This window comes from Microcaecilia unicolor, chromosome 5, assembly GCF_901765095.1.
Source record: "Microcaecilia unicolor chromosome 5, aMicUni1.1, whole genome shotgun sequence".
Taxonomy (NCBI): Eukaryota; Metazoa; Chordata; class Amphibia; order Gymnophiona; family Siphonopidae; genus Microcaecilia; species Microcaecilia unicolor.
Window position 1 is genome coordinate 289947630 of NC_044035.1, and position 26055 is coordinate 289973684.

The 26055-nt window shown below is 40.8% G+C and overlaps 1 protein-coding gene across 1 annotated transcript in view; it reads left to right on the forward strand.

Moving 5' to 3' along the window:
- Nucleotides 1–26055, forward strand: part of NCAM2 (neural cell adhesion molecule 2) — a 351991-nt gene that overhangs the window by 113822 nt on the left and 212114 nt on the right. Inside the window, exons 7-9 of the mRNA XM_030205047.1 lie at nucleotides 4625–4785; nucleotides 14901–15046; nucleotides 24416–24566. Of these exons, the coding sequence (XP_030060907.1) occupies nucleotides 4625–4785; nucleotides 14901–15046; nucleotides 24416–24566 (458 nt within the window). The remainder of the gene's footprint in view (nucleotides 1–4624; nucleotides 4786–14900; nucleotides 15047–24415; nucleotides 24567–26055) is intronic.

Sequence of the window (26055 nt, forward strand, 5' to 3'; positions counted from 1 at the left end):
ATACTACCAGTCCCGTGACAAGCAGTGGCTTCTCCCATGTCCATCTCAGTAAAAAAGTCTATGGATTTTTCCTCCAGAAACTTGTCCAAACCTTTTTTCAAACCCAGATATGCTAACTGCTGTTACCACATCATCCAGTAGTGAGTTCCAGAGCTTAACTATTCTTCGAGTAAATATTTCCTCCTATTTGTTTTAAAAGTATTTCCATGTACAGTGCAATCCGCTTAAGTGCAAGGGTTTGGGACCACAGAGATACATGCAGTTAACCAGAGCGTGCACTTAACCGTTGTCACCCAAAGAAGCTTGACATCTGATAAACATATGTACAGTACTGTTTATTATACATACATTATACAGTTTCCGTTACCTGACGTTTTACAGTCTCCGTTAACTAAAGTAATCAGTCATAGTCCTCTGTACACTATAGTGTCTGTGAGTTCCATAGACTACGTCTGCCAGACGGTAAAAACTGTCATAGCACTGACATCCAGTGGCCTCCTGATAGGCCCGCACGGTGTTGAGACTCTCCAGCACTCTTGCAAAAGTGACAGGAGGTTGTTGGATTTCGTCAGCATGTGCCTCGCTGCTCATTTCATCATCTGTTTCATCATCAGCCGTTGCTTGCATGTAGGTGCATATCTCGACATCAATGCTGCCGTCAGCAGTTTGTAGATCATAATCAACAGCTACGTAGTGATGAAACTCCTCTTCAGTAACACCAGCTGGGATGTCAATAGCCTGTTCATCTGACGCGTTTGCAACAGCTGCATCTGTTTCGTCCTTCTCCAGATCCTTAACAAAGCTTGCCCGCTTGTAGCAGTTCAGAATGGTTGCCTGTGTAACATGATTCCAGGCTTCTTTATGCATATGTAGTGATAGATTACAAGCCAGTTCAACAGCACATTTATCCTTGCCAGTCTAGTCATCCATAACGCTCATCAGACAACGTAGCACAAGAGCCTGATAATGTTGTTTGAAATTGGCTATTATACCCTGATCCATAGGTTGGATCAGAGAGGTAGTGTTTGGTGGCAGGAAGACCTCCTTGACGTTAGACAGCCTGACATCATCCCTGTGTGCAGCACAATTATCACAAAGCAACAAAACATGATGCTTTTGTGCTCACAATCTAGTGTCTAACTTCTTTAGCCACTGCTTCCAAATTTCACCAGTCATCCATGAATTTGCATTAGCCTCATATGACACAGGAAGTCGCTTAACATTCTTGAAGCAATGGGGATGTTTGCTCTTTCCAATGACGAGTGGTTCCAACTTCTCACTCCCATCCATATTGCAGCAAAGAAGGATCGTCAGTCGGTCCTTCAACGTTTTACTTCCTGTAGTTTTGGCTTGTTTGAATGCAAGAGTTCCATCAGGAATTGCTCACCAGTAGAGACAGTTTTTGTCAGCATTGAAAATGTCACAAGGTGCAAACTCGTTCAAGATGGTGGGAAGAACTGAAACAACCCAATTTTCAGCACCAAATTCATCAGCATCTTGTTTTTCACCATGCTGTTTATTGAATTTTATTTTGTTCCTCTCTTTCCATCTTTCCAACCATCCAACAGTGGCTTTGAATTCAGTTAGTCCAAGACTTTCAACTAGCTGATTAGCTTTCTCCATAAGCAGTGGACCACTGACAGGAAACTGTCTGCTCCTGACTTGAGAAAACCACCGAAGAAGAGCATCTTCTACATCCTCAGCTTTTCCCGCCCATTTATGTTTCCTGTGTGGATTTGTATTGTTTTGCCAGTCTTCCAGAATCTGAACTTTCTGCTTCAAGATGTGTGAAACTTGACTGGGATTGACACCATATTCTTTAGCAATAGATGCTTGACTTTGTTTGTTTTCTAATTTTTAAGAACTTCTATTTGTTCAGCCAGTGTTAAAGTCTTACAGTTGTGTGATGACGACGACAACTCCAGTGTACACTCTAACAACTTTCTTTCGCTTATTCTGCCTGTGGAAGTTAACCAATGAGATTTCAAATTTATCGCCCCTTTGTCACGTGCCAATTGGCTTCCATATTCTGTGTGTGCACTTATGTGGAGTCTTTCTTGCAGAGGAGCGGTCTTAAACCATGCATATAAGCGAATCTTACACTTATCAGTGGTGCGCTAAACCGGTTTGTCCCCATAGAAATTGATGGCGCCAAAAATGGGACTGAAGTATGGCATGCAGTTAAACAGAGCATGTGCTTATCTGGCGTGCACTTAAATGGAGTGCACTGCAATTTCATTGAATGTCCCCTGGTCTTTGTACTTTATGAAAGCATGAAAAATAGATTCATTCTTGCCTGCTCTACACCACTCAGGACTTATAGCCCTCAATCATGTCCCCCCTAGCCGTTTCTTTTCCAAACTGAAGAGTCCTAACCTCTTTAGCCTTTCCTCATATGGGTGGAATTTCATCCCTTTTATCATTTTGGCTGCTCTTCTTTGAACCTTTTCTAATTCTGCTATATCTTTTTTGAGATACGGTGACCAGAACTGCATGTAATAGTCAAGATGAGGTTGCACCATGGTGCGATGCAGAGGCATTATAATATGCTTTGTCTTATTTTGCATTCCTTTCCTAATAATTCCTATTATCCTGTTTGCCTTTTTGGCCACCGCCTTACACTGGGCACTAGCATTTATGCTTCTATACATGTTTACAATATTAGCATATAAGCACGTATGTGTTCACGTATGTGTCTGTTTACCAATATGTTGCCTAAACACTATTCTCTAACTATGCCCATCTTACATGGTGTGTAGTTTGCATGTGGGCATAAACAAGAGTGACGTCTGGGTGGAGCATGGACAAGGTACATAGTTACACACATGAATTACAGAATACTGTTACATGGGCATCACTGAGGTGTATTTTCAAAGCACTTACACTTACATAGTTATATTGTAACCTGTGGAACTTTGTGAGTGTAAGTGCTTTGAAAATGAGCCCCACTGTCACTCAGATACACACACTTATCTCTACTCTATGACTGGCATAAGTGCTCACTCCTAAATTGTAGGCATGTATTTTTGCTGTTATGCTATAGTGGTTATTTTAGAAGCTCTATTCCTATTTTGGGCATCTGCAAACTGACATTTAGATGTACGTATTTCATGGACATCCAAAACCTGATTTATAAAGCCAGGATATGGATGTCTAAAACTGCAATATCTCCATATGTCATGGGGGCGTGGTCAGGGTAGTTTTGGGTGGGATTAGGGAGTGGTCAAAAGATGGACTTCCAACTCTGATTACATAAGGGGAAGGGACATCCATGTCCAAAAAAATAGACATCCATATTGAGACCTGGTAGTTGGCATGTCCTGGTTTACAGAAAAGTTATTCGATTGAGCAGTTCTCCAACTGAGTGAGTAAGGGAAGCCACAGTAGGTATTTTTGTGTCCCTGGAAGGGTCATAATTAAAAAAAAAAAAAAAAGAAACAAATAAGTAAACAAAAATCCCTACAAACTGCTACAGTGGGATTTTAGCCTATGACCTCTGCTTCTCAGATAGCCCATTAGGCTACTCTCCACATGGGCCTCTATATGGATATTCCATATTAAGGATGTCTCTATGCTGCCACAAAGACATCCATACCCCTTGTTTTGCCCCATTCATTCTTTGGTTGTTTCAGTTTGTAAAATGAATGTTCATTCTGGATATAGCCATCACATGGATGTTAATTTCTCATGTATTTTAGAACAGACTGTTCTTGAGCAGATCCTGTTCTAAAATACATGAGAAATGGATGTCCATATGTGATATGCAGACCTGGACATCTATATTCTGAGTTTGACATCCTTTCTAAAATGCCTCTCCACGTTCTATAAAGAAAAGTAGGCACCTACATTCTTTTATAGAATATTCTCCTGCCAGGCACTCTCTGGGCAGCTAATTATGGGGTCCTTTTACAAAGGTGCACTAGCATTATTAGCACACACTAAAAATAAGGACACACTAAATTCTAGAGACACCCATATATTCATATGAATATATGGGTGTCTCTAGTGTTTAGCGGGCACTAAAACTTAGCATGCACTAAAAATCCTAGCACACCTTTGTAAAAGATCCCCTCTAGGTGCTCAGTTATAGAATGCCCTCTTTAATGTGTGAACAGAAATATATATGTTGTGTTCTGATGTTACTGATGCTGCTGTTAACATAAGGTATAAATCACTGCATGATAGCACCATGTGTAGCTTGAATAAATTGTATCATAATAAAAGTCACTATCATTCTTCAAGCTCTGTCCTCACAAGGGGTTTGTAAGCAATAAATGCAGAATGTGAGAAATCATATAAGACACAGAGACCTTTGCAATTTGGAGCAGTATCAACTCACCAAAGGATAGCTCTGGCCTTTGAAAAAGCTGTATTATTGTCAGTGTGTTCTCCTTCATGTCCATTTTCAGAGAGAGAGAGAGAGATACACCCTGGTGGAGTACTTTCAGAAAGTAATGTTGGGAAAGTCATCTTTATTTATAGGTTCAGGTTGCTGCACTCATTCAGGATAACACATTTTCTACAAATAGGAATAACTGTGCAATGCTTGACAAGCCTACGTACAGCTTTTCAGATTATGAAATACACTGTTTGTTGATGGCACGTAATCATTTTCTTCCTAAAGGAATGGTAAACTCCTTGAAGAAAGTGAAAAATATTCCTTGAGAGGGGGCAATTCCGAATTGACAGTGAAACACATAATAAGTACAGATGGAGGTCCCTATGTCTGCCGAGCTACAAATAAAGCAGGAAGTGAGGACAAGGAGTCGTTCTTACAAGTTTTCAGTAAGATATTTTCTGTTTTGTTATCTTCATTTTCTTCTAAACACAGTCAGTGGTTCCTTTCCACATTCCCATTTAAGAAGAAAAACAGCAGCTGACATTCAGAAAGAAGTATAAGGGCCCAGACATTTGCCCTTCAGGTCTGATGGTCATGTACTCTTTTCTTAAACATGTTGAATGAGAATTTGCAACTGTGAATGTGAAAAATAACAGATCATTACTATGTATCATACTGCCCCAACAAGCTGGCATTTGTATCCATCATGCATCCTACAGTGCCTTGGTCAAGTGTAAATGTTTCTGTTTACACAGAGCATACAAAGGACTATAAAGACCCTATAGGGAAACATTAAATGCAATGCAGTGTACTCATGGAGAATAAATTAGCAGAATAATGTGATATATTAACAGAAGGCTGTGATAACCTCATTTCCTAACCTACCTATGTGAAAGGGCCCATTTGCTTATCTGATTACAAAACAAATCTAGATGTCTGTGCATTCTTAATTTAATGTTAAAAGTCTTGTTTTGACAGTCATTGCAAGCTGTTACCATGAGTCATGTTCTCAAGTTCACAGCATGCTTGGGTAATACATCACAAACACAATGAGTCCATGTGCTTGTAGGCCATACTGCTGTGGGGAAGGTGTAAAAAAATCCATATTACTGCTCTACATGGTGCTTTCAGGAGAAAACAGAAGCCAGTGTAATAAATATAGCATTGTTTCAAACATTTTTCTCCCCAAATTCTGGGGCCTTTACCTGCAGCTGTCTTTCGTCATAATTATGGAACAAATTCCTGGGCATCCCGGGAGTTAGAAGAATCTGACTCTGGTATCACCTTTTCTTTAATTATTATATTAAAAATATGTCTTCTGAATTGTTCAGCCAAACAGTTAGTTAAATCTAATCATTTATACAACCTTTGCTAAGCTGCACAAAACGTGGCCTTAGTACACCCTTAGACAGGTGTTTTTCTGCACACTAAGACCATTTTTAATGCAGTCATTAAAATGTTTTGGGTTTTTTTTTGTATTAATGGTCATATGCTAACATTGTCCCCTCAAAAAATGAAAATAAAAATATTTTTAGCCAGCGGTTAACATGTGCTAATTTGGCAGTTACCATAGGATACCCAGGCACATCCCATGATGCACCTTTTTAAACTGTGTAAGGTGCATGTTAGCACCTAATGCAGCTTAATAAAAGGGCTTCCTTTTACTGCATCTTTTATATGCAAGCAGTGTACTGAGCAGGCAGTATTATTTGTTTATCTGTGAAAAACTGGATAATTTCAGAAAAAAATAAGTGATATTTACTCTTTGAGATCTGCTTTTTTTAGTGACCCAGATCGGCCACTGTTGGAAACAGAACACTGGCCTTGATGGATCATTGTCAGTGTGTTTCAGCACCTAGAAAGTAAAATAATTCATTATTTCATCCTTAAAATGGGGAAACAAATCCCAGTCATTAAGGGCCCCTTTTACCAAGCTGCAGTAAAAGGGGGCCTGCAGTGGAGTCAGCACATAGATTTGCTGTGTGCTGAGGCACCCTTTTACCGCAGAGAGTAAAAGGTTGTTTTCTGCCAAAATAAAAAAGAAGAAAGGACCCTGTTCTAAATACAAGGATTGGTGCATGTCCATTTCTGGGGGGAGCACTTACCGCCACCTATTTAGGTGATAGCAAGGGCTCCTGTGGTAACCCGGTGATAACCGAACATCCTGTGGCACTGCCTCAGTACTGCTGATACAAACATTAAAATATTTGTTGCCATGCCGTAAATGACATGCGCTGGGGGTAGGAACTACTGGCAGGCTTGTGCAGTAGCCTGGTGGTAGTCCCAATTTGGTGTGTGACAATGCTGTGGTAGGTCTACCATGGCATTGTAAAAGGACCCCTTAGAGTGGTATTTTAGAAAAGACGATTAAATCAGAATTAAGAGGTCCAAGTCAGGACATCTTAACTTACACCAGTATTTTAGAACAGGATCTCTCCATGTAGAAAATACATGGAGAAAGAGTCATTTAAGTACTGATTATGTTTGTCATGAACATCCATTTTAGAAAGATAAACATATAAATTAGCTATGGGGTCCTTTTATCATATATATATATATATATATATATATATATATATATATATATATATATATATATAGTAATTTCCTCAGGAAGGAAGGAGATTATATATATATAAAGTCCATTGGTCACAAATTTGACATTTCTGCCTCAATCTTTTTTCTTCCTAAGGAAACTGAGTGGAAGAGTGGCCTAATGGTTAGTGCAGCTCCATTGCCCGAGGCACAAAAACTTAGAGGTCTTTTTACTAAGGTGCACTGAAAAATGGCTTGTGGCAGTGTAGGTGTACATGTACCTGTAAAAAAGCCCTTTTTAAATTTTTGCTAGGGTCTGCAACCTTACTGCCAGCCTATGATCTAGTGGTAAAGTCTCACGTGGTAGCCGGGCAGTAACGACCTACATGCACCAAATGCCACTTGTGTCACGTCCGATACACTCGACTGAAAATAAAAATTATTTTGTCTGCGTTTATCGGCCGTGCACCAAAAATGAAATTACTTCAACAGCCATGCAGTAGCAGCCGGGTGATAACTACATTTTGGCACACATTGGGCATTTGTAGAGCCTTACACATCATAGAAAAGGGCCCCTCAGATTGTGAGCCCTCTAGAGACAAAGAAGGTATCAGCATATATTTTTTATTTATGTTACATTTGTACCCTGTGCTTTCTCACTCATGGCAGGCTCAATGTGGCTTACATGGGGTAATGGAGGGTTAAGTGACTTGCCCAGAGTAACAAGGAGCTGCCTGTGCCTAAAATGGGAATTGAACTCAGTTCCTCAGGACCAAAGTCCACCAACCTAACCACTAGGCCACTCCTCCATTTCATATAGCTAGTAGTACTATAGAAATGATCAGTAGCAGTGGTAGGAAACTACCCACCTCAAACCCCAGCCAATCGGGGTTGAGAACCCACTATGAGCCTTATTCTATAAAACTTTTGCTCCTGATTTTATGCTTCTAAAATTTATGTTCCTAAATTATGAGCCTAATCTATGCTTCAAAACAGATTATGCTCATAATTTAGGAGCATAACCTTTATAGAATAAGGCCCTGAATGGTATTCTATAACAGGCTTTCCAGGATCATTGCCCTTTATAGAATAGCACATAGTACTGGCATTCACACTCAACTGTTGCTCGAGGAGTTACACCAACTCTAACCAGGTGTAAAGCCCAATGTGGATATCTCGCACTATTCTATAAATATATGCGTAAATGTGTTTTCACACAGATCTACCATTTCTGGACCGCTTAGACATCGTGCAGCCATTAGAACACTTTTTTTTAACCTTAAGCTTCCAAGTTTATTAAGAGACTTTCTATCCCATCCATAAAAAAACATGGCTGAGTGGCTTACATTCTAAACATGGGTAAAGGGAGCACATGGATGGCAATATCAGTGTGGGAAAGGGGGAAGAACTACAAAATGAGATAGGACAGTAGGGTGGGAGAGCACAATGGAGGTTGCTCTGTCAGCAGGTCATGCCTCCGACTTAATGAAAAAGATATCAGATATAGGCATCTGAAAATAAAAATGTTCTAAGATCAGCTTTAAATTTTTGGAGAGCTGATTGTAGTCTAATATGTTGTGGAAGCATGTTCCAGAGTTTGACCCTTGCACTGAAAAAATTGAACTCAGGGTGGTATCAAAGGTGATTTCTCTGAAAGAAGGGATGGTGAGTCTATTTTGTTGTAAGGATTTGAGTGCTCAAGTGGAGCAGTAGGGCATCAGGAACCTAGATAGTTAAGGTGGCTCTCCTGCATGATGAATTTTGAAAACTAGAAGCAGAATTTTATATATAAAAAAATTTGGCACAGAGGTAGCACTTAATGTTCAGCACCAAATATAGAAACTCCCCTTTTACGAATGATAAACATTTAAGTGCCAGTTTACACATGTCTAAAATGCAAATGGTAATTCTAAAATAAGCACCATAGTTAGTAGAAAACATTTACTACTATTTTGTCATTTTTAACACTTCTTGGCATGCATAGCAATATACAGACACTATACAGATAAGAGATGGTTCATGCTAATCATTTCTAAATGTTGTTATAAACTTTTTAATCTTATGTAACTATAATTCTGAAACAAAGGACTGCAGAGTGCATGGTTTCTAAAAACAAAAACTGACAAAAATACTTAACATGATAGCTAATGGGAAATAGTCATTGTGCAGAAATAACTCAGTATGCAGTCTGTTTGTTAGCACCTGTGCCCAGCCTGGTGTTGCTTTTCATTCAGAACTTTCTCCCTCTGGAAATGAACATAATAGAGACTAACACCTGCTTTTAGTGCTGCTTGCAGAAAGGGAAGAGTAACTGAGCCTGAGCTTGGAGGAGTCAGTTGAGGGGAAAAAGACAATTGGTGAACAGTTTTGTGTGTTGTGACTTGTGCTTTCCATTTTCTATATTATTTATCTTACTGTTTGTTCTTTTCCTTCTGGTGTGCTTGAGAAAGCTGCTGTTTGTTGACAGTCAGTGATATGTATTGACAGTCTTAAGTATTATGATTTGTAAGACAGTAAGAAAGCAATGAGCATGGTGGGATGGGTGCATAGGAATGCTGGGAGTATAAAATGAAAATTGGCCTAGGAGGCTGACAATTGACTTCAGAACAGAGGTCATAATTTGCAGGAAGAACGGTGGTGTGGAGTACATGGTAGAGAGAGACAGACAGACAGAGTGATGAAACAGGAGAATAACCAACTCATGGAGATAAAAGAGGAAGGATAGAGACTAGTATTAAAAGCCAGTTTGCACAAGAAGAATAGTAGAAGACACCAGGGAGAGGACTATGGAAGAAGTTAGCAGGGAAGCTCATGAGCATCAGCTAGCTATGCAAATGCAAAACATGAAAGATAAGGAAAAAGATGAGGAAGAACCAAATGTCGGTGGTGCATAGTCAAAGGCACGATTATAGATGCCAAAGTATAGGACATAGGAAAGATTATACAGTTCTAGAATGTATTATAGAACATTACAGCATATTGTTTGGTAAAGATTTGCCATGGAAATATTTGGCTAGGAAGAAGTCTATCAGGAAACCTATAACACAAGTGGACAGCAGTTTAGGTTTGATGCCTCGGCCCATCAAGGAAATCAGTATGAGGATTACAGGTGCACCATTAAAGAGAAGACATTGAGGATACAGCAATGTTAGATCAAGGCATGAGGCAGTGGTATTTGTCCTTATTGACTGTGTGGCATCATGGGACTGACAACTATCTTTGCCCCCCCCCCCCCCCCCCCAGAGGTATTGGATTCCACTTTGGAAGTGCATGAAAAAAACAAAACAGCAGGCTGGTTTCTTACAACCTCAAAAACAAGGTCCAGTGCCAGGGGCTGTAAACCCTTCAATTAAGTTGTTAGCCTTCCATGATCACTTTTACTAAGGTGCATTAGTGTATGCTAATGTTGTTAAATTAACATGCATTATAAATAAATAGGAGCTGCAATAAAATAGCCAACAGTGTTAGTGCATGTTAATAGCTCTAGCCATATATTTATTGGTAGGTAGGTAGGTATGTTTGGGGTGGATTTTCCTGATGGAGGTAGGTGGGGAGGTTACCTAGAAACTTTCTGGTTTTCACCTAAAGACTTCAGAAATTTACATAAATTATTAGGTCTCCAAGCAGGGCTGCACTCAGGGCTTCTTTTACCACTGAGTAAAGAGGGCATCTGCCCCAGGACCCTGCATAAAGGGGGCATGGTCCTGAGTCTGAAATTTCTGTCTCTTCTCATCTCCTCACTGCCCACCATGAGTCCTACATCAAAGAGTAGGGGAAATTGAAGAAATTATTTAAAACAAAGAAACAGGCTCCTGTCGAGGTATTAAGATTCGGGAAGTTAAGACTCTATAATATGGTGTGAAGATATCTACATGCACCAGAAGAGTCCAGTTAAGTAACCACTATAAGCTTGCCAGTATTTGCACTGTTATGTGAGTAGTTATATATGCAAGAAAGGTAGCAGGAACTGCCATCAACAGAAGTTGATAATCTTGAATTTTGAAAAGACATGATAAAAACTAAAAAAAAAAAGTAGAAGCTTACAGAAAAAAGGGAAAATTATTACAATTAAGATTGTGAGTATTTGAAGGTAGGAAGGGAGTCTTGTCAATGATTACAAGTTGTCACAAAAGGGTTCTCACCATTGAGTGAGCAAAAAGAGATTACCCAGTGACTATATATGAGACTTCCCCCTATAAATATAAAAATATAAATAAAAAAATATATAAGAACAATTAAAGAAAGAACTCCAGATCATTCTATCTACCAATAAGTGGTTTATTTGATTAGTAATAAGTAGATGAGAATTGCAGGGATTTCACAGTTATACTGAATACAGAGGATATGGTAAAAGCAGTGAGCATAGCTGAGTTTAAAAAATGTCTGAACAAGTTCCTGGAGAAAAAAGTCAGTAGACATCTATTAAGCCAGCCATTGCATATCCATGGTAATAAGTTGCATTGAATCATGTTACTGTTTGGGATCCTGCCAGATACTTGTGACCTGAATTGGCCATTGTTGGAAGGTCTAACCTTGTGTTGTGTTTAAAATGTTCTCAAGTTCTTAAGTTCTATATGTGTGTGTGTGTGTGTGTGTGTTTTATTGTGCTTGTATTTTGTGCCCCATGTAGAACTATAAATAGTGTAGGTAGAAATAGTAAAAATAAATAAATAAAATAATACAAGCTAGAAGGGAGAGTATTTAGGAGAGGAAATGTGTTTGCAAACCTGTTATATGTAGGTATCACTGAGGTTTATGAACCTTACCCTCACAATATGCCTTTTGTCTAACAGTTCCACGGGATAGACACATACATCCCAAATAATCCTATATATGAAAGACCAATGAATTAGAATTGAAAGGTTTGGAGCTGCATATTCATTTTAAAGAGAGAAGAGGCTGTCTACTAGATCAATGGAGCCTGAATGCCTTATGATACTTTACTACTGAATAGCTGCCCTGCATAAGAGAATTGTAGTAATGGTAGATTGTTATGCTTTATACATACTGTCATTCTCCCACCATTTTTCGTTTTGATTTGTTTAATGCAATAGCTTCAACTGGAATCAATGTTGGGATTTGTGCACTAGGAATCTTTTGCAAATACTAACAGGTTTTTTCCCAATTTGTTTTTTTTATTTTTTAAATTATTTTATTTATGCAAACTTTAAACTACACAACCAAGCAAAAAAATTGTACAGTAATGGGGCACCAAAAGACAAAATAAATATTATAATAAAAAAGAAAACTCAGTAATAGAATAAATAATCTAGGCCCACTAAAGACCACAATATTGGAGATTTCAAGATATCTAAATGGAGAAAAATAAGGGACAAATCATATAAGAAGAAGCAAACAGAAGAGAAAGCCAACTCTATGATCCAGGATATAACTAATATGAGAATTTCACATCGCACCTGACCTAAGATCTGCCTCCAACCAACTAGATACAGTTGTAGTAGCTAGAAAACTGGATAACTCTAAAGGGTAAAAAAAAAGACATACTTCTGAGATTGAAATTGCACTAAACATTAAGTAAATAAGTACATATCTTAAGTATTGCCTAGTGGTTTAGGAAGGGGGGGCGGTGGGGCGGTCCACCCCGGGTGCACGCTGCTGGGGGGTGTCGGCTCCACTGGTTCCCTGCTCCCTCTGCCCCGGAACAGGTTACTTCCTGTTCCGGGGCAGAGAGAGCAGGGAACCAGCGGAGCCGACGCAGCTCCCAGCGACATGCACTCGGGGGCGGTTTGGCCCTCCCGCCCATCCCTCGCCGCTATCCCATGTAAGTACGCACTCCGGGGGGGTACGCTCTGGAGAGGGGAGGGTGCACTCCAGAGGGGGGAGGGTGCGCCGTGCTGCTCAGCAGCGACCCGCCCCAGGTGTCAGCTGCCCTCGCTACGGCACTGGTATTGCCATACTGGGACAGACCGAAGGTCCATTAAGCCCAATATCCTGTTTCCAACAGTGGTCAATCCAGGTCACCAATACCTGGCAAGATCCCAAAACAGGATCTGCTTCCTTAGCTACAGCCGCACACTAAGAGGGTTTCAACGTATCATCAACAATGACGCCTAGATCTCTTTCCTAGATGGTGACTCCTAATGTGGAACCTTGCATAGCATAGCTATAATTCGGATTCCTCTTTCCCACATGCATCACTTTCCACTTCATCAAATTAAATGTCATCTTCCATTTAGATGCCCAGTCTCCCAGTCTCGTAGGGTCAACTTGCAATTTTTCACAATCCTCTTGCAATTTAACAACTTTGAATAACTCTGTCATCAGCAAATTTAATTGCCTCACAAGTAACTTCCATCTTTAGATCATTTATAAATATGTTAAAAAGCAGCGGTCCCAGCACAGACCCCTGGGGAACCCCACTATCTCCTCTTCTTCATTGAGAATATTGACCATATAACGCTACTCTCTGTTTCATCTTTTAACTAAATTTAATCCACAATAGGACACTACCTCCTATCTCTTGACTCTCCAATTCCCTCTGGAGTGTTTCGTGAGGTACTTTGTCAATGGAGAAGGCTAGATAGTGGGGTTCCCCAGGGGTCTGTGCTGGGACTGCTGCTTTTTAATATATTTATCAATGATCTATAAATGGGAGTAACTAGTGAGGTAATTAAATTTGCTGATGACACAAAAGGGGTCTTTTACTAAAGATTAACTCGAGTTATCTATAGCAGGGCCCATTTTATTACTATGGTACTTGCTGCAGATAACTCAAGCTAATCTTTAGTAAAAGACCCCCAAAATTATTCAAAGTTGCTAAATCACAAGAGGAGTGTGAAAAATTACAAGAGGACCTTATGAGATTGGGAGACTGGGCATCTAAATGGGGGATGACATTTAATGTAAGCAAGTGCAAAGTGAATCATGTGGGAAAGAGGAACCCAAATTATAGTTACATAATGCAAGGTTCCACATTAGGAGTCACCTACCAGGAAACAGAACTAGGTGTCATCATTGAAGATAAGTTGAAACCCTCTGCTCAGTGTGCAGTGGTGGCTAAGAAAGCAAATAGAATGTTAGGTATTATTTGGAAAGGAATGGAAAACAAAAATAAGGACATTATAATGCCTTTGTGTTGCTCCATGGTGCAACCACACCTCAAATATTATGTTCAATTCTGGTCACCACATCTCAAAAAAAGATATAATGGAATTAGAAAAGGTACAGAGAAGGGCGACAAAAATGATAAAGGGGATGGGATGATTTCCCTATGAGGAAAGGCTAAAGCGGCTAGGGCTCTTCTGCTTGGAGAAAAGACAGCTGAGGGAAGATATGATAAAGGTCTATAAAATAATGAGTAGAACGGGTAGACATGAATTCCGTGTTTACTCTTTACAAAAATACTAGGATTAGAGGGCACACAATAAAGCTAGAAAGTAGTAAATTTAAAATGAATTGGAAAAAAATATTTCTTTACTCAATGTATAATTAAACTCTGAAATTTGTTGCTAGAGAATGTGGTAAAGCAGTAAGCTTAGTGGGATTCAAAAAAAGGTTTGGACAGCTTCCTAAAGAAAAAGTCCATAGACCATTACTAAAATGGACTTGAGAAAAATCCACTGCTTATTTCTAGAATAAGCAGCATAAAATGTATTGTACTGTTTTGGGATCTCGCCAGGTACTTGTGACCTGGATTGGCCACTGTTGGAAACAGGATGCTGGGCTTGATGGACCTTTGGTCTGTCCCAGTATGGTAATACTTATGTACAAAATCCAAAATTAATTATTAGTTGAGAAGTTTAAAAATAATAAAACCTCAGGATTACAAATCTTAGCTGTATTTGCAGAATGGCATGAATTGCACTCACAGTTGACATGGGTAGTGTTTTCTCCAAACTGCTTTTCGAGTTCCTCATCTAGCTCATAAAGTTACAATCTGCAAAGTATAATTTTTGTAGAAATACATATAAACCCAACCTGTCAGCTCAAGTATTTCTGATGTTTCATGGACTATAACATTGCATAAATATCATACATTTTCTAATATAATTTCTTTCATTTATAGTTCAACCTCATATTATAAAACTAAAAAATGACACCACAGTGGAAGACGGTATTGCAACACTCATATGTGAAGCAGAAGGAGAGCCAGTTCCTGAGATTACATGGAAAAGAGCCAGCGATGGTATGACCTTCACAGAAGGTGACAAGGTAACAGTGATGGATCTAATGTTCATGCCTTCCTGTCATATAAATATGTAACACATTGTGAATATTATAAGCAAAAACACTGTAAGGCTGAAATTAAGTGGCAAATTCCATGATAATAAATATAATGAGATAAAGACATTAGTAAATATTAATACACCCCCTGTGTCATGTTCAAATTTGTTTGGATAACACTAAAATCTAGTAATTTCAGGCTGAAAATATTGGATTTCAGTACTATCCCAATAACGTTTAGGGCCCTGTTTACTAAGATGCACTAGTGTTTTTAGTGCACGCCTAAAATTAGTATGTGTTAAATGTTAGAGACACTGATATATTCTTATGGGTGTCTTTAGCATTTAGTGCATGTTAAACATGTTAATATGCCCTTAGCGCTGCTTAGTAAACAGGTTCCTTAGGTACTACCCTGTCCCTGGAGAGCTAACACTCTAATTTGTACCAGAGACAATGGAGGGTTAAGTGACTTACCCACAATTACAAAGAGCAGTAGTGGGATATGAACCCATCACTCCTGAATATTATGGCTGGCATTCAAAACCACTAGGCTAATCTTCCACTCTACCTATAGAAAAGCTTTGCCTACAGGACATCCTGAATTCCTCCTCATCTTACTTGAACCAATGTTTGTCCACTTAAGAGACAATTTTAATACCAATACCAATATGATACATGCATCCCACATATACCATAGCAAGTTCAGGGCTCCTTTTCCTAAGCAGCCATAAGCCCAATGCAGGCTTACCGCTCGCTGTACAGGAAGTACCTCCGGGCTACTGCAGCAGCTGGCGGTACTTCCCACTCCTAGGGTGCCATCACTTCCTGCACTACAAAAATGTATTTATTTTTGTAGCGCCAAAGTGTACCCGGCGGTAATCAGGCAGTGCCGCTCGCTGCCCGGTTACCGCCGGGTTACCGCGGGAGCCCTTACCTCCAACTCAGTGGATGGCAGTAAGGGCTCCACCCCAAAATGGCCATGCGGCAAATGCTTTACTTGCCACATGGTCATTGCCTGCAGGAAGGCGGTAAAAGGGGGCCTCGACGCATGTGTAAAGCATGCACTGATGCCAGTGCCAGCCCCCCTTTTGCCACAGCTTGGTAAAAGGGGCTCTAAATGCACTTAACAAAAAAAAAACAAGTCATACCTAGAGAATTACAGATATGAACATTTAAAACACCCCTACTAATAATACTTATAGTATATACTAGACTTTGAGCCCGTAAAAACGGGCTATTATAGGAAGGGGGGGTTGAAAGGCCCGCCCCCACCGCCGAGTTCGCCGCTGCCCCTCCCCCTCCCCCTCCGAGTTCGCGCCCCCCCACCGAGCCGTCACCACCCACCTTCCACCCGTCCGGGCCCTCGCTCCGCTATTGAAACAGCGAGGGTCCGGGAACGCAGCACTGAGCTCTGCTGAGCTGCCGACGTCGGCCTTCGTTCTTCTTCTCTGCCTGTCCCGCCCTCGTGTGATTTAACGTCATCGAGGGCGGGACAGAGGCAGAGAAGAAGAAGGAAGGGCGATGTCGGCAGCTCAGCAGAGCTCAGTGCTGCGTTCCCGGACCCTTGCTGTTTCAATAGTGGAGCGCGGGCCCGACCGGGTAGAAGGTGGGTGGTGGCGGCGACTCGGGTGGGGGGAGCGTTAGACGGCGGTGTCCCTCCCTCAGCAATGCGCAGTACAGACCCTCTGTGTTCCGCCCCCCGTCATCACGTATTGACGTGGGGGCGGGGCAGAGAAGGTCTCTACTGCGCATTTGCGAGTGAGTACGGTCACTCGCCGTTTATATGTTTGATATTTGAAATAAGTTTTAAGATTTTCCCTAAACTGTAAATAATGAGTAAGATTTCAAAGAGGTGTTTTATATGTTTATATCTGTAATTAGATATGCCTAGTTTACTTGTTAATTGTGAGCCACACTGAACTTGCTATGGTATGTGCAGGATATAAGTATCACAATGCATTTAATTTATTTGCTCCAAGAGCACACAGCAGGAGCATATTCTCTTCAGCACATAGGTTTCATTATAGAATACAGGTCTAATCCAACATCAATGCATGTAACATTTAGGTGCCTGCACTTACGCCAGCCTAGATTGTAAGGGGGTCTTTTACTAAGTGGCAGTAAGTCCAATGCTGGCTTACTGCTTGCTAAACTGGAAGTACTGCTGGGCTACCACAGTAGCCCTGCGGTAGTTCATTCCCCCAGCCCACGTCATTTCCAGTGCTATAAAAATATTTAAATTTTTGTAGTACCAGTGTTTACCCAGCAGTAGTTGGGCAATGCCATGTGCTGCATGGTTACCACCAGGTTAGCGTGGAAGCCCTCACTGCCACCTCAGTGGGTGGTGGTAAGTGCTCCCCCCACAAAATGGTCATGCGGCAAGTGCTTCACTTGTTGCACAGCCATTTCTTTAAATTAAAAAAGCCTATTACCTGCCACAGTAAAAGGGGGCCTCATCGTGCATCAAAAATACACACTGATGCCGCAGGTCCCATTTTGCCGCAGTGTAGTAAATGGATCCCTAAGTGCCTAAGGGCATATTTTACAAAGCCATGCTAGTGATTCCTGCGCAGCAAATAAGAGGAAGCCCATAGGAATTGAATGGGTTACCTCTCATTTGCCGCTCAGGAATTGCTAGCACAGCTTTGTAAAAGAAGCCCTAATTACGGCAGATACTCATGTAAGTTACAGTACCGTTCAGCTCCATTATAATGCAGTGCTTGGGGTCCAAAGAAACAAATCATTATATAAGAAGATAGCATTAGAACTTTCAACCTGTTTTTATGGCCTCAACTTATACAGTACCTGCTATCAATTTTGCATGTGTGTGGTCATTGCAGTACTATAGAATATTTCATTCAAACTCACACTACGCAAGTATAAATCTCCCAAAATAACACACTTACTGAGGATAAGGCTTCAGATACTCGTCTCTGGCTTCTATATTACCAGCTTAAACCGAGTCACTCAGCGTTCACATCAAAAGATATTATTCTTATATGTAAGTGAAAACAACTGGCGAGTATCCTCACCAGCCCAAAACCTCAGTCTGTGAAACCTAAAATTTATACTAGGCTAACTGCCCCTTTCTATAGGGGAGTACTTAGCTGCTGCTTGATGTGAGTTCTCAGTGGGTACGCCCAACAACGAGCTCCTGTAAGTGTCCAGTAAGTGTGTTATTTGTGGGACATTTATACTTGCGTAGTGTGAGTTTGAATGAGATATTCTGTTTGCAAGTACCAAGTACTATAGAATAACAATACTGTATATAAATCATGATTCAGTCTTTTATTGATGCATTGTACAATGTCTAAGATTGAAAAGAAAAGGGAAAACATAATGCACTCCATATTCATTCAACCAATGAGGATAAAAGTGAGTCTTAAATCACCATCTTGTCCAGGCAATAAAGTATTTAAGGCACCAAGAGGGTCATTTTCAAAAGAAATGTCTAAATCAGAATGTGGACGTTTTACAAAGGCGTCCAAATTCTGCCATTTTCGAAAAAGATGGACATCTATCTTTTGTGTTTGAAAATACTTTGCTCTTCCTGTGGTTTGGACGTTTTGTGATTTGGACGTTCTTTTTTTCTTTTTGGTCCATTTTCAAATAAAATACATCCAAATGCAAGCTTTCCAAACCACAGGAGGAGTGGCTTAATGGTTAGTGCAGCGGTCTTAAATCCTGGCAACATGGGTTAAATTCCCACTGCTGTGCCTTGTGACTTCGTGCAAGTCAAATTCCCAAAGGACATCTTTGGATATGTCATCTAAGTCTGTGTTTGGACATTTTAATCCGAAATCAGAACAGGAAAGGTCATTTTCTACAAAAAGGTCTATCTTTTCCTTTTGAAAATGCTGTTTGGAAAAATGTTTTGTGATTTGGATGTTTTATTTTTTGATCCATTTTTAAACAAATACATCCAAATGCAAAACATACAAAATCCACAATAAAGTGAAACCATTCACATGGTCTAAGTGTGGTAAAAGCTTTGGTTGTAATGTAAATCTCAAAGTGCATCAGAAAGTCCACATGGGAGAGAAACCATTTGCATGTATAGAGTCTGGTAAAAGCTTTGGTCAGAAGATAAACCTCACAATGCACCAGAGAATACACACATGAGTGAAACCATTTACATGTCCTGAGTGTGGTAAAAGATTTGGTTGTAAAGAAAGACTCACATGGCATCAGAGAATCCACACAGGGATGAAACCATTTACATGCACTGAGGAGATAAAAGCTTCAGTTGCATTGGGACAGGTAATTAGAGAATGTACACTCTTGCTATGAAGTATGGAAAAATAGAACTCTGGTATTTAGATATATGTAATGAGACCTCCTTTTTCCTCTATAGATCTGAATTCAAAGCCCAAATCTATTGATAAACAATAGACACAGGGCTCAGATGTTACAAAATAAATAGAAAGCTTGGCATCAGAAAGAATAGTGGAAAAGTGACATCCCCGGAAAGCAATAGGGCATCCTTGTGGGCATTGCAGTGGACTTTACAAAATGCTCCCAGGTACACATCTCACCATTGCTCCCTTATCTTGTCTGCTGTGCCCCCCAAAACCCATTACCCCTACTACCATAGCCCTTACAGATGAAGGGAGCACCAATATGTGGGTACAGTGGGTTTCTGGTGGGTTTTGGAGGGCTCACAGTTTCCTCCACAAGTGCAACAAGTAGGGGGAGGTAGAAGCCTGGGTCCACCTGTCTGCAGTGCACTGCACCACTACTAGACTACTCCAGGGATCTGCATGCTATTCTAATTGACCTGAGTATAACATCTGAGGATGGCATAAAGGCTGGCAAGTAATATTTTTAATCACATTTTTTTGGGGTGGGAAGGGGATAGTGACCACTGGGAGAGTAAGGGGAGATGATCCCCGAGTCCATCCAGTGGTCATCTGGTCATTTGGGGCACCTGTTGTGTGGAGTGGAGCAGTAGCCTAGTAGTTAGTGCAACAGACTTTGATTCTGGGGAAGTGGGTTCAATTCCCACTGCAGCTATTCACTATAAAAACAGGTCTAGCCCAAAACATCTAAATTTTAATCTTGGACATCTTTGTTTTGTTCCATTATTGCTGAAAGCTGTCCATGTCTTAGGAACACGCCCCTGGCACACCCCCTTGAAATTTGGACATCCTTCTGACAGACTTCAGAGAAAGACATCCAAAAAGTGGTTTTGATAATAGTGATTTGGACGTTTCTATGAGATAAACATCTAAATGCTGACATATGTCACTTTTTGGACGTCTATCTCTTTTGAAAATGAGCCTGCAAATGAACTATGTGTCATCTAAGCATACATTAACAAATGAACTTTAGAGTCTACTTAAAAAAATATTGAGGGTTGACTGTTTCAATGCGTCTCTTTGCTTCTTTTTAATGATTTCAATCAAGAAATTTACTACTACTACTACTTAACATTTCTAGAGCGCTACTAGGGTTACGCAGCGCTGTACAGTTTAAGTCCCATTTGCAAACCTGCAAGGTCTTCTGTGATCTTCTATTGCATTATAAGAGAATTTGCACTGTAACAGGTCACATTTTGATGTGGTTCAGCCGTATTGTATGAAGTTTGATTGTAAGTAGGAAACCATGCTCTGCCCTTGTGTATGCCCCCGTTGCAAATACATGCTATGTAAGTTAAGTGGGGTGGATTTTTCACATATACATGTGTATGTGAGCATGTGCATGATAGAATTGCCATTTTTCTGGTAAATAACCATTATAGATGTGGGTAGGGCAGGTTGGCTCTATCCAAAACCAAGGGAGACGTGTTGATTTCAAAACCTTTATTGAAGAACAATAAAGCATTTGAAATCAACATGTCTCCCTTGGTTTTGGATAGAGCCAACCTGCCCTCCTCCTTTATCTGAATACTTTCGTAGGAATTACTGCACCTCCATAGTACTTCGTTTTTTTTTTTCTATCTCATAATCACTATAATCACAGGAAGTAACTTATCAAAATGATTGTGGGTGCACAACTCAGCACAAATTACCATCAGGCTTATTTTCAAAAGAGAAGGGCGCCCATCTTTCGACACAAATCGGGAGATGGGCGTCCTTCTCTCAGGGTCACCCAAATCGGCATAATCAAAAGCTGATTTTGGGCGTCCCCAACTGTTTTCCATTGCGGGGACAAACAAAGTTCCCGGGGGCGTGTCAGAGACATAGCGAAGGCGGGATCGGGGTGTGCCTAACAGATGGGCATCCTCGAGCGATAATGGAAAAAAGAAGGGCGTCCCTGACGAGCACTTGGCCAACTTTACTCAGTCCATCTCTAAGGTCAACCTAAATGTTGACAATAGTCGACCTAAATGTTGACATTTGGGCATCCCCAACCGTATTATTGAAACTAAATATGGCAGCCCATCTTGTTTCGATAATACGGGTTTTCCCACCCCTTTGCAGGGACATCCTGCGAGGACGCCCTCAGGAAAACTTGGGCGCCACGTTCGATTATGTCTATGAAAAGGAAAACAAAGTATGGCAGGGACATGGACACAGCTGGTCAGGCCATATTTAGCTGTAGAGAACAGCAGATAGTGCACGTACTGGAAGAAGAACTAAGGCAGTGCTTCTCTGGCTCTTCTTTAGCCATCTGTCCTGCCAGTCTTTCTTCCTTCCCCTCTTCACCTCATCCCCACCAATTTACTCCACCTCACTTTTTTCTCTTCCCTCCCCTTCTCCACCGACAGCCTTTTTTACACCACCAGCTTGGCCTATGCATACTACCCACATTCAGGCAGGATGATTGTTAATTTTTGTGAAAAAGAAACATGATGTTCCTGTCCATTTCTCTTTAAATCCATTACAAACCTTTTTCCAATCATGGTATCACATACTGCCAAAATTCCCTGTGCTCCCCCTTGTCCCTTCAGTAAAATAACTTGCATATACTGCTGACCATAGGGCTTGACCCAGCTCATCTAGCCCCTAAAACTTTACTTTTGTGCTGAATTTGTCTTATGTCTCTGTTTATTCTTGGTCTTTTCTTATTCTTCCTCTCTGTCTTCATGTTCTTTGTTTTTTATAAATTTTTTTCCAGTCTTCTTCTTATTTCAGTCGTTTTTCTTTGCTCCATATGTTTGACTTTCCATAGCTTCTCTACCTTCCCTCATCTCATGGCCTTCTAGCGTCACTCCCTCATGCCACTTCTCACCTTTGTCATCTTCATGTCTCTTCCCTCCATCATGACCTCTCTTTCCTCCTACATTTCTCTCAGCTCCTCTTTTCCCAGTTCCACAAAGATGCACTCCATTTCTTTCAGATCCTCTTTCATCTGAATTTTGTATCCCTTCTGCCTGCCCTTACTTTTTCTCTCCCAAATCATGTCTCCTTCTCCCAGCTTCCTTCACCTATCATAGCCAATGATCTCTCCATGAGTTCTTCTCACTCTTACAATCTGTTTCTTCTCCACTCACACAGCTATGTTTCCATTTGTTGTCCCCATCATGCAGCCTCTCTTCTCTTTAGACCTTTCAGACACTTCCAGCTTTTTATAGCAACATTATCTCCCCCAAACAATAACACTTTTCATTTATTTTTACCCCCTCCTATCCCCCTCTATTCTTCTCTTCACAGCTCAACTACTAGTGCCTGTCCAGATCAGCCAGCCCTTCCCCCCCCCCCTTATAGTTCCTTTTGTTTCTTCTAGCCTTTTACAGTAGCATTCTCACTCCCAGGCAGTAACCCCTTCCTATTATTTTCCTACAGCTCCACTCAGCCTATCTTCATTACCCAGCCTTTCTTCCCCATTGATATCTCTCTTCAAGCCCTCGAAGAATAATTCTCTCTCCCTGTCAAAAAACCCTTTCAATCACCTTCACCCCTTTCTAGACCTCTATTGCTTTCCCCACAGCTCTATTCCCAGTGCATGTCCTCATCACCCAGCCCCTCTCCCCTTTCATTTCCTTTCTTTTATTTGCAGCCTTTCACAACAGAATTATGTCTCAAAGGCAATAACCCCTTTAATTTATTTACCCCTACAAATACTTTCCCCATAGCTCCACCCTTGCGCATGTCCCCATCACCCAACTCCCCTCCCATTATAGCTGCTTTTTGCCACCTCAAAGCTGCTTTCTGTTTCCCAGTCAGTGACCACTTTCAAACACATTCACCCCTTCCTAATCACTCTATTCTTCTCCCAGTACTTCTCTGTTGTTTGTACCTTAAAGGCTACACATTATTATGGTAACACATGTAAAATTGCCTTTCTAATAAACTTATGTGACTCATTGAGGGGTTCATTTTGAAAGCACTTAGACTTGCAAAGTTCCACCTTCAATGCCCTTATTCTTGGTTACAGCAGCTGCCTCTTCTCCTTGGAGCCCATCAGTCAGACGCAGTCAGCTAATAGGCTACTCTCTCTCTCTCTCTCTCTCTCTCTCTCTCTCTCTCTCTCTCTCTCTCTCTCTCTCTCTCTCCCTCTCTCCCTCTCCCTCCCTCCTGTAGCCCATTGTTCAGGTTCAGATATTCCAGCCAATAGACTAAAGAGGGAGGTGGGAGCAATAACTGGGATACAGAAACACTTCCTTCCTCCTTCCTTTGCTTCCTTGCAGCATGGAGATTCCATGAAAATATTGGGGGTGTCCAAGCACCCACAGAGCTGCCTCCTGTGACTACAATAATGATCACTTGGGGGGGGGGGGGCGGACATTGTAGGCTACAGGAAAGTATTACTACATAATCAAAAATGTAGTGAGACTTTTTTCTTTAACAAATTGTGAGGTTCAGCTGGCAGTAACATTATACAGAAATGTGACAGTTAATCTGCTTTCTTTCTTTCTTAAAATGTCATGCAGTCTCTTTCTTTGATAAACAATGGCCATGCAACCAAGAAATATAAGAGTTAATTTATATCAGGAAGCCTACATAGAGGGGCTGATGTGTTGAAACCCTTTTCATGTATTAAGCCTTTACCCCTTAGTCACAAAATTGGAAAAAAGCCTTTTGTATAGCTATTTTATACTATCAAGAGAACAAAGACAATACATGCAAGGCCAGCTTCTCTTGCTAACATTTCACATCTGTATTCTAGAGCAGTGAGAGTATGAAATGCCACTTGAATCTGGCAGAACTGATATGTGCTGCACCTAGTCAGATGTGAATATCAGGCACTTTGACATACAAGGGAAAAAGTGAATGATAACAAGGAATTTGCATTCTGTCATCCTTTACTCCTCACTGAGAGTACTCCAGAAACAATTCTGGCTATAATATGCAGGGGGGCTTATGTTCTTGTGTATGTTTATAAAAAATGCACTTTAATAATTCATAAGTGATGGCTTTAGCAACACATATTTATTTAATTCAATTTATATTACTTTTCTTGTACTGCATACAGAGCCCTGATAACCGAATAGAGATCAAAGGGCAACCAGGAAAGTCGTTGTTGCGTATTAAAGGTGTGAAGTTATCAGATGCTGGGAGGTATGACTGTGAAGCCGCCAGCAGGATTGGGGGTCACCAAAAGAGCATGTATCTAGAGACTGAATGTAAGTCCTGATGTTTTAATTATGATACACCTGGCCTTTAGGAGGCATTTAAACACACTGAAGAAAAAAGTGTGGTTGTTGCACTTTTGTGTTTGTGTGGGAGGGAAGGGTTATTGTTGTGGACAAGCAGAATTTTGATTACTACATACTCTATTGTGTTACTACAGGGGTTCTCGACCCAGTCCTTATGACACACCCAGCCAGTCTGTTATTCAATATAGCCGAAAATGAATATACATAAGATAAATTTGCATGCATTACCTCTAGCAAATCTATCTCATGCATATTCATTGTGATATCCTGAAAACCTGACTGGCTGGGTGTGGCATGAGGACTGTGTTGAGAACCCCTGAGTTAGTATCATAAATTGTTGACAATGTATTTTGGCCCACCTATTTTTTCTCCATTTCCCACCTTGTTTACCTAACAGACAGTCTTAATAAAAGAAAGGTTTGTTACACTAAGAGACAGGAAGACTTTTGTGCTAAATTATATTAACATGATAATGGCCTCCATTTAGTAAAGCACACTAAGGTTTTGCAGCTAACATATATTAGCTGTGAACTTATCCACAAAATCTCAGCATTACTTACGTCACTGCAGATTAAATAGTAATGAGATGCAAAAAATACAAATGCATGTAAAGCAGCTCATTACTATGTAAATGCTATACCACAGCTTGCTGGTAAAATAACCCCAGATCTTCTTTTTGGACGAAATGTAGTCACCAATAGCATCTTTATGTTACAGAATACTAGCACTTGCACTTGTGATTGACACCAGTAATTAAATGTTACGCACATAAATGCTAAGTGCTGTCAGTGAACATAAGTCACTTAGCACACAACTGCAAGGGGCATACATGTGGGTGGAGAATGGGTGTATCATGGGCATGCACAACCATTTTCTTGCATTGCATGACATACACAGTAACATACCTGCTTATTTTCGAAGGAGAAGGACGGCCATCTTCCGACACAAATCGGGAGATGGCCAGCCTTCTCATAAGGCCGGCGAAATCTGTATAATCGTATACCGATTTTGGCCGGCTTCAACTGCTTTCCATCGCAGGGCTGGCCAAAGTTCAAGGGAGCATGTCGGCAGTGTACCGAAGGCGGGACAGGGGCGTGGTTAAGAAATGGCAGGCCTTGACTGATAATGGAAAAAAGAAAGCCGGCCCTGACAAGCATTTGGCCGACTTTACTTGGTCACTTTTTGTTCATGACCAAGCCTTGAAAAGGTGCCTGAACTGACCAGATGACGGGGATCACCTCCCCTTACTCCCCCAGTGGCCACCAATGTCCTCCCACCTCAAAAACAATTAAAAAAAAAATTTTTTGCCAGCCTCTATGCCAGCCTCAAATGTCACACCCAGCTCCATGACAGCACTATGCAGGACCCTGGAGCAGTTTTTAGTGGGTACTGCAGTGCACTTCAGGCAGGCGGACCCAGGCCCAACCCCCCCTACCTGTTACACTTGTGGTGGTAA